The sequence below is a fragment of the Leishmania major genome, chromosome 26 (assembly GCF_000002725.2).
Source record: "Leishmania major strain Friedlin complete genome, chromosome 26".
NCBI classification, from domain to species: domain Eukaryota; phylum Euglenozoa; class Kinetoplastea; order Trypanosomatida; family Trypanosomatidae; genus Leishmania; species Leishmania major.
In genome coordinates, this window is record NC_007267.2 from 860487 (window position 1) to 873195 (window position 12709).

The window sequence follows — 12709 nt, forward strand, 5'->3', positions numbered from 1 at the left end:
GTCACTTGGCCTATGTAGCTCGCAGAGGTGCACGCGAATGCGAGAGCGCGTGCGCCGTGCGCGTGCCTGTGTTGTGTGTGTGTGTGTGACGCTTATAAGAGAGTAACTCCATCTACGTGTTTCATGGATAAAAACCAAGAAAGAGTCACACAAGATGTGCACGTCCTGTCTCGGGTGCGGAGGCGGCGATGTGGGCGCGCGTGCGAATCCGGCTCTCTCCTCGCATGGCTCTCACAGACTCGAGCTTCGCGAACGGCTGCACAACGAACCACAACAACAAAAAAGGAAAACGTTTTGCCTGAAACCCGCGCGATGTGTTCACGCTGAGACCCCCCCCCCTCCCCCCATTTTGTGTGCGAGTCTCTCTGGCGCTCTACAATGCAGCGCTTGCTCGCCTTCGCGCCACATCGACGGTGCTCCTCTCCTCTGCGCTATGCGTCTTCGTGCCAATCCGACCCCCCCCCCCCCCGCCACCTGAATCTGGTTTCTCCCTCCATCTCGCACGAGGAGACCCACAGTCGCCTTCGACCAGCTTGTACACACGCACACATGCACACAGGCAGGTCATACCCCCTCCCCCGATACGCAAACACACGCGCAGCGCGTACTGTTCATATGCCGCTTGGACATGTCGCGCAACACGAAGGAGTTCAACAGGCAGGCCGACCGGTTTACGGAGGAGTACACGGAGCAGCGCATCGCCTTGGAGCAGTGCCTGCAATCCCGTATCAACGATGACATCAACTTTGTGTGCCAGCGGCAGAAGTCCGCCTACCTCGAGGGCATTGCCAAAATCTTCTGCAAGAGGGAGTACGACGCCGGTGTGGTGTGCCAGAGGGCGGCAGGCGACAAGTGGGCCTCAGACTGTTTCAAGGAGAACGTGGCGTTCGGCCAGTGCACCGACCGCGTCCTGAAGCAGTTGTACGTGTACAACCTGGAGCACAACAAGAAGAGCCCTGGCGCCAACTGACGGCCTCGCAGATCCACCAAGAAGGGAGAAAAGGGAGCCGAAGGTGAACGCTGGCTTCGCTTCCCCACGCCACTCCTGCCCTTGTTGCACCCACGCTACCAGAAGAAGAAGCGGCGGGGTGCCCCGAATCGTGCGCACGGCGAGAGGAACCCTCCCCCCACCCAGTGCGAGAGCGGAACGTGAGGCTCTTTCTCTCTCGCAGGCACTTCGTCACGGTCTTTTTTTCAAGGAGAGCACCTTCCCTGGCTGTGCGCGCACGTGTGCGTACTTGCGCAGCTTCCACTCCTCTTTTGTTTGGTGTTGTGTGCGCCCTCGGCTTTGTTGGTGCCTCGCTGAGAGTGAGCTCTGATCAAGGCCCGTGCCACTTTACGGGAATAAGCGGACCCACTTGGTTGCCGTCCTCCATCCAGGAGGGAGGGGGCGAGCACGTAGGTTGGTCGGCCAGAGCGTGCGCGTCGCGAGTCTGTGCTCTCCCGTGTGCCCACGTTGCTCGCTTTCTCGCTCGTGGGTGTATGGGCGGAGGACGAGGAGTACGTGATGGGGGAGGGGGCTCAGCTGCGGCGCAGCGCAGGATGCGCCACGCCATTACAGGCACACATATACCAGGGCATATGCGCCTCGACGACTAAAAAGGAAGGAGGACAGTGATGACTTCATTAGCTGTCAGCGTCGAGGCTTCCACCTCCCCGATCACGGGATCGGCGAGAGCAGTTGCGCAACGGTACCCTGGCAACGATATGTTGTGGTGGTGACTGCGATGCCGATCGAGCACACGTATCTCTCTGAAAGGAGGACGGGACGAGGCAGTTTGCGTGTCGGATGACGGTGCCGCATTGGGCGCGCTCAGAGCCCTGCTCGCTTGCTGTGCTTTCTCTTCTGTGGGTGGGCACTGCCGCGCTCTCTCAGCTACTTTTGTGTACGCAGCTGCTTGCCGACCCACCTCTGCACAGATTAGCACCGCCATCGCCCGCCTCGTTTTACCACTCCCCGACCCCTCCGCTTCCCCATACCCTCTTCACTGCCACGCACGCTCCGAACATACGAATGCCTACGTGTACACAGGCCACACGCCCACCCACTCCCACGAGCACGCACACATGCACACGTGGTGCTTGACGCGCCTTGATTTCGTCAAACTTACACGTGAGGCTCAGCACCATCGCCGTCTCGATGAACGGGTCGCTGAAATTACCGCCGCCACCGGCGGCGACAGCGGCGGAGGGAGACGTGAGTGCTACCTTGTACCTGACAGCGCAGCGGTGGCGCTCGTACCTCCTCGAGCACTCAGTGGCGTTCCGTCGGTTGCAGGAGGAGCGTGAGCGGGGGTGGAGATCGGCGGCATTGGATGAGTGGTACGCGCGACGGCAGGCAGACACGACGCGTTCGTTGGCAACTAGCGCCACCGTCGCCAGCCCCTCTCGGCTCGCATCAGAACTGGCAGTGAAGCGCGGGACTCAAGCAGGTGAGGGCACCACAGCTTTTGTGAACGCAGACGTGACCGTTCTGGCCGAGCGCTATCGACAGCATGCGCGGCGCATCACCCAGCACGTGGCAGGCGCCTTCTTCAGGGCCGCCCCAAAGGTGAATTCGTCTGAAAGCAGCACTGCTGACGAGAAACCTGTGTCGTCTGCGCCGCTGTTTTTAGATCTCGGCTGCGCGCCGGGCGGTGTGTCCAAGTACCTTGTGGAAGACTTAGGATGGCGTGGTGTTGGTGTAACACTGGCGCGCGCAGACGGCGGCATCGAGATGGACCCGCTGCTTCTTCGGAAAAGCACATGCGGCGACGCGTCGTTCGTGCTGCTTGACGGCGACGTGACGCAGCCGCCAAGCACGTGGAATCGTTCGGCGGCGTGCGCACTTATGGAAGGTGAGAGTTGTGCGACAGAAATGCAGGCACAGGCAGGGTTCGGCGCATCCTCGGCTGTCTACACAGCTGACGTTTTGCCGCTATCCGCATCGTTGTTCAAGTCGAACTCCGCGGCGGCGCCGCGCTTCCACTTTGTTAACGGAGGCGCTGTGCTCGATCATGGCCAGCGACAACGGCGGGAGAGAGCGGAAGAAGTGACCTTGGCGTCTGCCTCGGTGCTGAGCGGTGGTGTGATGCTGCGCGCGAGTGCGAGCGGTGGAGCAGATTACGTTGCTACATCGCTGACGGACTCTTCGCCGTCAGCCTGCGCGCAAGCAGCGGCACCCATTCTGCCTTGGTTCAGCCTCCTTGTACCGCAGCTGAAAACGGCGCTGACGTACGTTGCTACAGGCGGTGCGCTGATGCTGGTGCACGGTGCCCCGCACTGTGCGAGCATGTTCATCCTGATGCGGTGTATGGAGGAGGTCGTGGGCGTGGCTGCCGGCACGCCCACGTCGGCGAGCCGAGGCCGCGTGCACGTTTTGGAGACGATGCACCTTGCAAAGGCGCCTGTGTACTTGCTGTGGACGGGTGTTCGACCGCCGCGCAAGGACTTGTCTGATGGTGCAGAGGCTCGGGCGCTGCAGGATGCGCAGACGTGCCTACTCGAGGCGCTCAGCACAACATCGCCGCGCATCTTTCCACTATGTCGCACAACCTCCTCGACGCCATCTATCACCGCCACCGGCGACAGTCGCGCACTGTTACGCGAGAAGCAGCGCCTCTGGCTAGGCGAGTCGGACGAGGGGTTTGAGCTGGCCGTGGATGGTTTCCAGCGGTACGGTCATCTCGTCGAGGTTGTCTGGGGGAAGATGGAGGCGTTTCTCCGGCAGCGCCGCGAGCGGGCAGAGCGTGAGGTGCACAGCGGCGGTGGCGATCCCCGCCGTAACCGGAGGGCGGCGCCCACGGCGGGCTTGAAGCGTATGCGGAGCGACGGTTGAGCAGGTTCGAGCTCTGTGCGGGGCGACCCCACGAAAATGCAGGTGCAAGCGGTGGAGTGATGCATGTGTATCGCGTTCTCTCCGACTGTGTGTGTGCGTGTGTGGCTGCATTGCTCAGAGTTTCGGTCGCACTACACATGCAGCCTACTCAGTCGGGCACGGTTATACGTGTGTGCTGACACGCATCTGCACACAGCCAAGCGCGCATCCTCATCGTTCATGCTCGTCTCCGCTGACTCCTCACCCTCCCTCCCTCCCCCTCGTTTTCTCTTCCAGCATCTGCCCTCCTCTCCGTGACCATGGCTGTCGCTTCCCTTTGAAGTGACGGTACACCGTGCCGGAGCAACTGAGCCCCTCCCACCTTTCGCCCCACATCGAGGAATGTGGTGCACGTCAGAAAGCTAAAAGAGTTGGTCCTCTCTTGAAAAATGAAGCTCGCTCACGTACACCGGTGTGCGCTCCAGCGCGTGTGAGACGTTCCCGTGTGTGTCCACGCCTGCACGTAGGCATCCGTGTGCGCGCCCGCCTCATGAGCAGCACCCTCTGCGAGCCCACTCCCCTTTTCCCTCCTCTCCTCTCCTCTCTTCTCTCTCCGCAACAGTCGCGCCGAACCCCCGACCGCAACCCCACCCGCTCCGGTGTCGAAAGGTGCCTCGATAACACGACTCATTGTGTGCTCATGCTTTTTTTTTGCTTTTCGTGTCCGTGTGTACGCTTGCGTGTGCTCTGCTCTGTCGTGGCTGTAGCAGGAGTTCCCTGCGCGTGTTGTAGGAGCGCCCATTCTGTCGGTTGATCGTGCCGGGCTCCCTCCGCCTCTGCGCGTGTGTGTCATAGAATAGAAAAGGGACGAATACAACGAAGGGACCGGTAAAAGCTGTGCCACCGAGGCAAGGACGCGGACTCACAATCGACTGTGCGCACATCCACTCACCACTTCCCACACATACACGCGTGCTTCTGCCAGCAACCCTCTTCCGCTCATCCACATCATCCTCTCCAGTCGCCCATTTTGAGTTATCTCCCTCTCCGATCCCTTACTTCTTATAACTATTTGTTCCTCTTCGTGCACGGCTACCTTCTCATCTTCTCCACTCTGTCGCATCCACCGTGGTCGCCACAGGCGCGCTTACCACGAGACACGGAGAGCGAGAGCGAAGGGCGAGGGGCCTGTCTGGCGTGTTCAGCAGTTCGCAGAAAGCAACCACCACCTCCGCAGTAAAACAAGGTACAAAGCTAGTAGCCCAAGCCACGGAAGGGTGACTTCAGCACCGCACACGTTGCAGGTCCTGCTTTTGGCCGGCATTCTCTCTCCCCAATAGCCCAAGCACACCCCTGCGCGGCAGCCATTGCCTCTCTCTGTGTGTGTTGAGTGTATGCTGCTGTGCAACCTGTGTAGAATTGTCGGTCGTTCCAGCCTTGTGTTTGTTGTTTCTATCTTGTGCTTGCGTGCGGTGTGTAAGCGGCGTCTGTGTGTGTGTGTGTGTGTGACAAGTCACACGACAATAAAGTTTCCCTTCTCCCCTTGTATGTGTGTGTGGGGGAGGGAGAGAGAGGTGACACGAGTAGTGGTGGTGGGTTTGTGCGTGCGTGCGTGGTGCGCACGGCCAGACTATCACCGTGACCTTTTGACCTGTGCGTGAGCCTCGTCTTTCCTTCTCTGTTGACGTCTTGTCTTCGTAAATCGCCCTCCCTCCCTCCCTCCTCGGAGTTGCGGTTGCTCCTGACATAAATCAGCGGCCGCACAGCCGGAAAGGCGGTGGTTGCGTCTGTGTTTTGTTGGATATATATATATATACATATATACATATATATATGTATGTATATATATGTATATATATATATGGTTACCGTTTCTTTTGGTTAGTTTCCTCCCCGCCCGTCTCTCCCCCTCCCCCCGCCTCGCCACCTGCCCCTTTCCCATACACTTGCCTACGCAGCGACAACAACGCGCGCACTTGTGCGCACACCTTTCCGCCACCCCTTAGTACCGAGATCGTCTCCTCCCTTTCGGTTCGTGCAGGGCCGGACGAAAGACGCCCACTTTTCGCGTCATGTTCAACACGGATGCTGCGGACGCATTTTACCTGCGCCTTGGCAATACCTCCTGCCTCGACGTCTCTACAAAGAAATACAGCCCTACCTCCTCTCGTCAAGGCTTCCTGCGGCACCGCGGTGATAGCCTCGGCGGGCCTGGTGACTCCCACGCTTATGCGATCAATGACGCGTACCACCACACCTCGCACAGCAGCAAGATGTTAGCGTTGCCGTTTCAGTCTCAGAGCGGCTCTTCGCGTGCCTATACGCGCCTCGAAGGAGCCGTAGAGCCTCGAACGCCGTACGAACCCGTCAACTCTTGCCCTTACCCCTCGACGACAACAGCAAACCCATCGTCCGCCACAACAACAGGTGGCGCGCTGCACTTACCGGCCGCGCACCGTCGCGTAGGTGCGTCGCTGCCCGTGGCTGGCAGCGGTGTGTGGGAACGTGCAGACTATCTTCCCCGTTCATGTCGCGTGTCGTCAGCCGCGGCGCCGCCAGCATCAGTAGTTCACTCCAGCGACGCCTCCAGGGTTACCGCGGCTACGTCCACCCGCTTTGCCGGTGGCGGCGGTGGCGCCAACCTGCCTCCCCAGCGCGTACGTGTCCTCAACCGCAACGGCGTGAATGGCGCTCGTTTGTACGGGTCGATGGGGGCGACAACGCTTTCTGTCGCGCGGGGTGTCCGAGCAGCTTCGGGCACGGGATCGACTCAGCGACCCTCTAGCGCCCCTTCGGCGATGTCGGCTGCGGCAAGCGGCCGGCGGGACGGTGCGCCTTCAGCTGCGTATACGACGAACACCTACGGCAGCAGGGGTGATGAGTTTGGAAGGCTTCTAGCCGCCTCTGCGTCACAATCTCCTCTCGCCTCCGCCCCCCGCTCGCAGAGAGCGACGGAGCACGAGCTACGCACATCAGTCCCCGTCGCTCCTTCAATCCATGGGCTAGCTCGCTACTCGTCCGAAGACGCGTCGGTTGCCCGACGCAGCGCAGCCGCCAGCAACGGCAGCGGCGCGACGTCATGGACAGCGGGGCAACGGATGCGGCCGTACTTGCCGCTGTCCTCGTCAGCAATGCACAAGCGCACCGCGACGGCGGCATTGGAACAGGACGATGGGGATTATACCAAAGTTTCCGCCGTGCCGGCGCACTCCACGAGGTGGTCCGCAGACCCGCCATCGTCAATGGCGTCTGTGCGTTCAGCACCCGCAGACGCAAGCTCACCAAGGGGCACAGGGGAGTCAGCCCTCAGCGCCGGGTCTCCAAAGAGACTGCAGTCGTACAAGGTCTCGTCGACAGTCGCGGAGCAGGATCCACGCAGCAGTGAGGCGGACGCTGCAGAGCACGACATCGATGAAGGCGCAGCGACGTGGTGGACTGTCGACATCGTCATCAACTCTGCTCCGTGCCACGGTGGCTCCGCCTACGAGGAGGCCGCAGCGATGAAGGCGGCAGCGCTGTTGCGGTCGCCAGCCGACATGCGCACGCTCCGGTCGGTTCAGTGCCGGGCACCGGTGCTACCGGCCGATGCGTCAGCAGACGAGGCATGGGCCATGACTCAGTCTCTTCTGCGCTGTATCGCGCTTGCATCCGTCGGTGCCTCCTCACCGCCGTGTGCACCGCAGGGCTACTTCTGTTTCAACACAGATTTCAACGAATACGTGCAGCTTTCCGCGGACACGCTGCCGCTGGCCAGTGCGCTGTTCAGCGTCGTGATGGTGGCATCATCAGTCGACACTGCCCTCGCGGAGGAGCGTCGTGCAGGCTATGCAGAGATGTCGGATGCAACGACGGATGAGGCACAGACAGCCTTGGTGTCGACATCATACCCCGCTCTTCACGATGACTACCTGCTCACGGGCGCCGCGCCATCATGTAACCACGATGGCGCGGCGCCACACCACCACTGGAATGACGCCGCCGAGCGTGGTGCGACTGCGGTCACCCCGCGCCCCCCTAGAGGCCGTCGTACCTCGGTGCTTCGTCATGCGCTGCGTCCCTCGTTGCAGCCGCATAACTGGGAGGGCGTAACGCCGTCGCCGCTCCCGCCGCAGCCGTCTGCCGCCGCGGGCAGTACAAGTCGACACCGACCTGCATTTGACGGGAGCACCAGCAGCCACCACCATCTCACCCCAGTGGAGGAGGTGTCCCCATACCCACAATGCCCTCGTAGGTCCTACGAGTCGGCGGTGATGTCGCCAGGTGCGCGGGGCGACGGCGACTCCGCCGACGTGATTCTTACGTACGACGGCGACACAGGCGAGGACGACAGTTACCCAATGATCTCGTACAGTGTGGAGAGCGATGCTGGTGGTGCAGTCTACGGTGCCGCGTCTTCTCGTGCGCCGCCGACGTCGTGCAAAGGTCCTGCGCACGGCCACTACGTGGATGGCGATTGTGCCGCGGGGGAGGCGATGAACGATGCTGCTGATAGCCGATGCGGTAATGACGCCGTGGGCTACATCGATGACGACGGCGAAGCTGCCCCACAAGCGGAGGCAGAAGAGGCCATTGACGCGAATGTCGTGTGCACTGCCAAGGCGGCGGAGCATCAACTTCGCGCGAGTTACGGCATCAGCAGCAGCAGCAGCAGCCCTGAGGGCACCAACCACCTTCGGTGCTTTCATAACGCACCACCCTCATCGAAACCGTTGACGCAACCGCTGTCAAACCCCTCAACTACGCACGGTGACCCTGCCCGGCTGGAAAGGGATAGCAAGGCCTCGCCCCAGCGTCCGCCAACGGCACCCACCCAAGGCTACAGCCGCGTAGGCGTTTTCGCGGCAATGCAAAGACCCTCTCCATCGGCCCTGCCCGCTGCCCCTCTACAGCCGCCGCAGCAGCACCTGTTCTTTGACGACCCCGTCCTGCAGCGCTACTTCGAGAGTGCGTGCAAGCAGGCACCACCATCTCCACAGCACGCCGCAGGGAACGCAGAGGGCGGCAGTGGCGGCCACTACCCTATCTATGTGCCGTCCCCGCCGTGCGCGGTTCCAGTGCCACCATCGCCACCACTGCCACCACCACCGCCGGCGCATGGCGCATACAGGCCTGGGGCGCATCCATACTTTAACCCCTCCCCCTCGACGGCATCGTCCGTGCCTGGGTTTGCGCCGACGCCACCATTCAGCGCATGTGGCACGGAGACGCTGACAACAACAATGAATCGAGTGCAGCGTGACGCCCTAAATGTATTGCTGCAGAGGTCCGCCCAGACACGGCAGCAGGCACCCAGCTCTCGGGTGCCTTTCCGGCCACCACCAACACCATCCTCTAGCGGTGACGTGGCTGTCTCCGCTGCCCCTCTACGAGCGACGGCGTCCACGAGGCCTCAGGCACCCCGCGCAGCGGTAGACTCCGCGGTGGACCCTGCTGCCGCCGCCACGGGTGGAATCGCCTCCACTGCTCACTGGCTCGTCACGCCCTCGCTCAGCTCGCTCTCTCGTCCTCTGCCGCTCCTTGTGACGGGCGCCGCCGTCCCTCAGGCGGTCGCAGCACCGCCACCAACGTCAGCGGAGGAAAGCACAGATGCACCAATGCGCCAAGACCGCTCTCCCCCTCCGCGAAAAGAGGAGCTTTCTGCAGCGACGGCCGTCGGGGTGGATGTACCGCGTGAAGTAGAGGCGGATGCCTCGGTCAGCGCCCACGCTGCGGCCGCTGCGATCGCAGCGCTCCCCAAGTCGCGCGCGGACGCAGTGGAGGCGACGTCGCAAGACGATCAGCACAACAGGGAGGAGGCACAGCGCCATCATAGTACGCACACTGCACCAACTCTGGAGGGCGGGGGGAAAGACAAGGCCGCTGCCGGCATGAACGCGGACACGGATCATGGCGCAGAGAGACCCACTGTTGTCACGACGGCTGCCGCAGCCGTCGAGGAGAGTAGAAAGAGCAGGGGCTGTGGTGGTGACGCTCTTGGGTGCTTGGCCGGCGCAGAGACAACACCGACGCCTGCGGCTGGCAGTTCTGCTCCAGCTCCTGCTGCAGATGAAAGTGATGCGGTCGCTGCCGGCGTGGAGGCGCCCAAGGAGTCCGCTCGGACGTCTCCGACAGACACCGACATGGAGCTGCCGGCCTCCGCTGTCGATGCCGAGGAGTTTGGCACTCTGTCTGCCAGCGAATCAGCTGCCGCTAAGGAAAAGAACAAGAATGACTGCAGCCACTCCCAGAACCACGCTGCCGCCCCCGATGCGTACCCAGTGGAGGCCGGCGACCCTGACACCATTCTCACTGTCATCGCTGTGGCTGCTCGTCAAGCTGCGTACAAGGTGGCCGACCATTTGCCTGAGCAGGCGACGCTGTCGCCGGAGGCGCCGTACACGGCCGCCACGGCTCGACCAGCTGAGTACCCCACGGAAGCGCCACGAGCCCAGGGCGACGGCGACATAGCGGGCGGAGCCAAGGCGCCCGGTGAGAGTATCCGCAATTGCGCGAGCGCCGCCGAGGTCGTGGACATTGCCGCGCCTGACAGCACGAGTGACCTAGGTGCCCACATCGCGGCAGCGGAAGCTGTAGGGAAGACCCCGGCCAGTGATTCAGCCGCCGAGCCGGTGGACGCCGGGCAGCCCGGCAGGCAGCAGGAGGAAGCAGGCTGTACCCCAGAAGACGACACCCCCGATACCAATGTCTGCGTGGCACAGTTGGAGGCCAGTACCTGCGCCGATGATGTCCCTCTATTACTCTCAGAGAAGCAGCCTTCCTCTGTAGCAGACGACATATCAATGAACGCCGAGGGCAAGCGCGAGAAGGGCGAAGAGGTGGACTTGGCCTGCCTGGCGGAGCCGGCGCTCGAGGTGTCACCAGAGGTGCACGGCGACGAGCACCACGCTGTCGTGGGTGAGGGCAGCAAGGCTGCGTCGCCGCTACAGTCCGACCACAACGCGGAGTTGAGTGCTACCACCGACAATGACGGAAACAAGGCACTCAGCGAGGCAGGAACCTCAGTTACGCAGCAGCTAAAAAGAACGAGTGATGCGTCAGACTCACCGCAAGCCCTCGGCTCCGACAGCGATGACGAGATGGCGAACGCTGTCGCGGTGGACATGCTGTCAAGCGAGAGCGTGGTAGCGGAGAAGAACCCGTTCGGCGCGGCGACAGAAGCGAAAGCCCTTGCAACACAGCCGGATGTAGCAGCGGCCGCTGCACCCGTCATCGTAGGTGGCGATTCAACCCCATTTTTGATGATTGCTGCGGCGAAGTTCCTGCCGGCGCCTGTGATTTTGGTGGCGACCCAGCGGGAGAAAGATGAGGACCCGGATGCGCCGCCGCAGGTGCTACATCACCGCGCCGCGGCAGCGGCAGCGGCGGCGGCGGCCAACGCCTTCTACGGTTTATGGGAGGAGTCGATGACGGAGGATGGCACAGGTGACGGCGACGACGCCGGTGGCGCCGACCACAGTGACACGACCGCCGTGGGCGGGGATGAAGAGGAGGGAGGTCAACAGGATCGCAGTGCCACATCCGAGGCTGTCACAACCGCCACGATTACGACGAGTGAGGACGACATCGAGGGGGCAGTGGATGTACCCATGGACGTCTTCCGTGACTCCCTCTCCCTCACAAACACGCCAACGCTGATCCGCCGCGACGAAGGACGCGATGAGAACACGTCGGTCGCCGCGACGGCGAGCTTGGCAGACCCGATCGACATGCTGACCCGCACCATCGGCTCCGATATGCGCCTGCCGCTGGCGTCGCGTGCTGTGACACTTGTCGCTAATCCTGACGCGGGCATAGGCTCTACGGACGTACACTTCCATCTCCGCCAAGAGTTCCCATCCGCAGTCGCCAGCAAGGCTACAGGAGGCGCAGCTGCGGCCGTTGGTGAGATCGGCGTCGCCGCCGAGGCACCTCGCCATCATGCCGGAAACGAGGCGTCCGTGTTTTCTGCGGAAGTGGCACAGCGGGTCCAAGCTTCCTCGCGCGCAGCGCATTTCGTGTCGCCCGCATCTGCATCCTCACCACCGTCGGCGGCGTCACAGCCGGTTGCGTCGCCGAACAGGTCTACGGTGCGAACCACTGTGGACGCCAATGCTGGTAGCGATCGGCTCTCGAGTGCGTTGCGAGAGGCAGAGGCGTCGCCCGACGCCATCGATGACGGACCACGCGTGGAGCCGCACAGAAGCACCGCGACGCGGGTGGACGGCCCCGTACTTCCGCTCTTTGAGGTGTCTGGTGACGTTGGCGGTGACGGCGCGGCCACCCTCAAGATACCAATGCCCACAGCGGCGTTAGAGGTCGGTGCGGCCGACGCCCCACAGCCGTCGCCGTTGCTGCTGCGGCCATTTGCGCCAACGTCGCAGACAAGCAAGCCCGCAGTGCCGCTGCCACTCTCGCCGGCACAGGTACTATCACTGCCCACGCCGTCGTTGCTACCGTCCCCGCCGCTCAGTGAAGGCGCCATGAGGAAGACGATGGTGCTGCTGGGCTTTCCCGGATCGGCGTGGGAGTTCATCATGACCCACCACTACGAGGGTATGCATGACGCCTTCACGAAGGACTCTGCCGTGGCTGCCAACGTCCCCATCTCCGCGATTCAGGACGTGCGCTATAGCAAGGGGAGCCTCATGGTCGATTTGTATGTGCTGCACCCGGCGAGTTCCAGTGAGAACTTCATCCGGGATCAGATGTCTAGCTACGCGTATCCAACTCTCTGGGCCTTTTACGAGGTGAAGAAGCGCGAGAGGAAGCAGCTCCTGCACAGCCACAGGATGGGCGTAGCGGGTGCGATGCCGGCGAAGCGTCTGTCACCGCTTTTAATGCCCACGCTTTCATCACAGGAGGAGGTGAGCTGGACAGCCTCGTAGTCTGCGTACGTGTGTGTGTGTGGTGTGTGTGTGTGTGGTGTGTGTCTTT

General features: G+C 62.2%; 3 protein-coding genes across 3 annotated transcripts; all 3 read left to right on the plus strand.

Moving 5' to 3' along the window:
• Window positions 1-628: 628 nt before the first annotated feature.
• Window positions 629-970, plus strand: LMJF_26_2140 (conserved hypothetical protein; the record flags this gene model as incomplete). Its single annotated transcript, XM_001684168.1, has 1 exon — window positions 629-970. One exon carries the CDS (start codon window positions 629-631, stop codon window positions 968-970), a length of 342 nt encoding a protein of 113 aa, XP_001684220.1.
• A 1170-nt stretch (window positions 971-2140) lies between these two features.
• On the plus strand, window positions 2141-3817 carry LMJF_26_2150 (conserved hypothetical protein; the record flags this gene model as incomplete). The annotated part of the gene is made up of 1 exon (XM_001684169.1): window positions 2141-3817. The coding sequence occupies one exon, from the start codon at window positions 2141-2143 to the stop codon at window positions 3815-3817; it is 1677 nt and encodes a 558-aa protein (XP_001684221.1).
• A 2051-nt stretch (window positions 3818-5868) lies between these two features.
• On the plus strand, window positions 5869-12660 carry LMJF_26_2160 (hypothetical protein; the record flags this gene model as incomplete). Its single annotated transcript, XM_001684170.1, has 1 exon — window positions 5869-12660. The coding sequence occupies one exon, from the start codon at window positions 5869-5871 to the stop codon at window positions 12658-12660; it is 6792 nt and encodes a 2263-aa protein (XP_001684222.1).
• Between the last annotated feature and the right edge of the window lie 49 nt (window positions 12661-12709).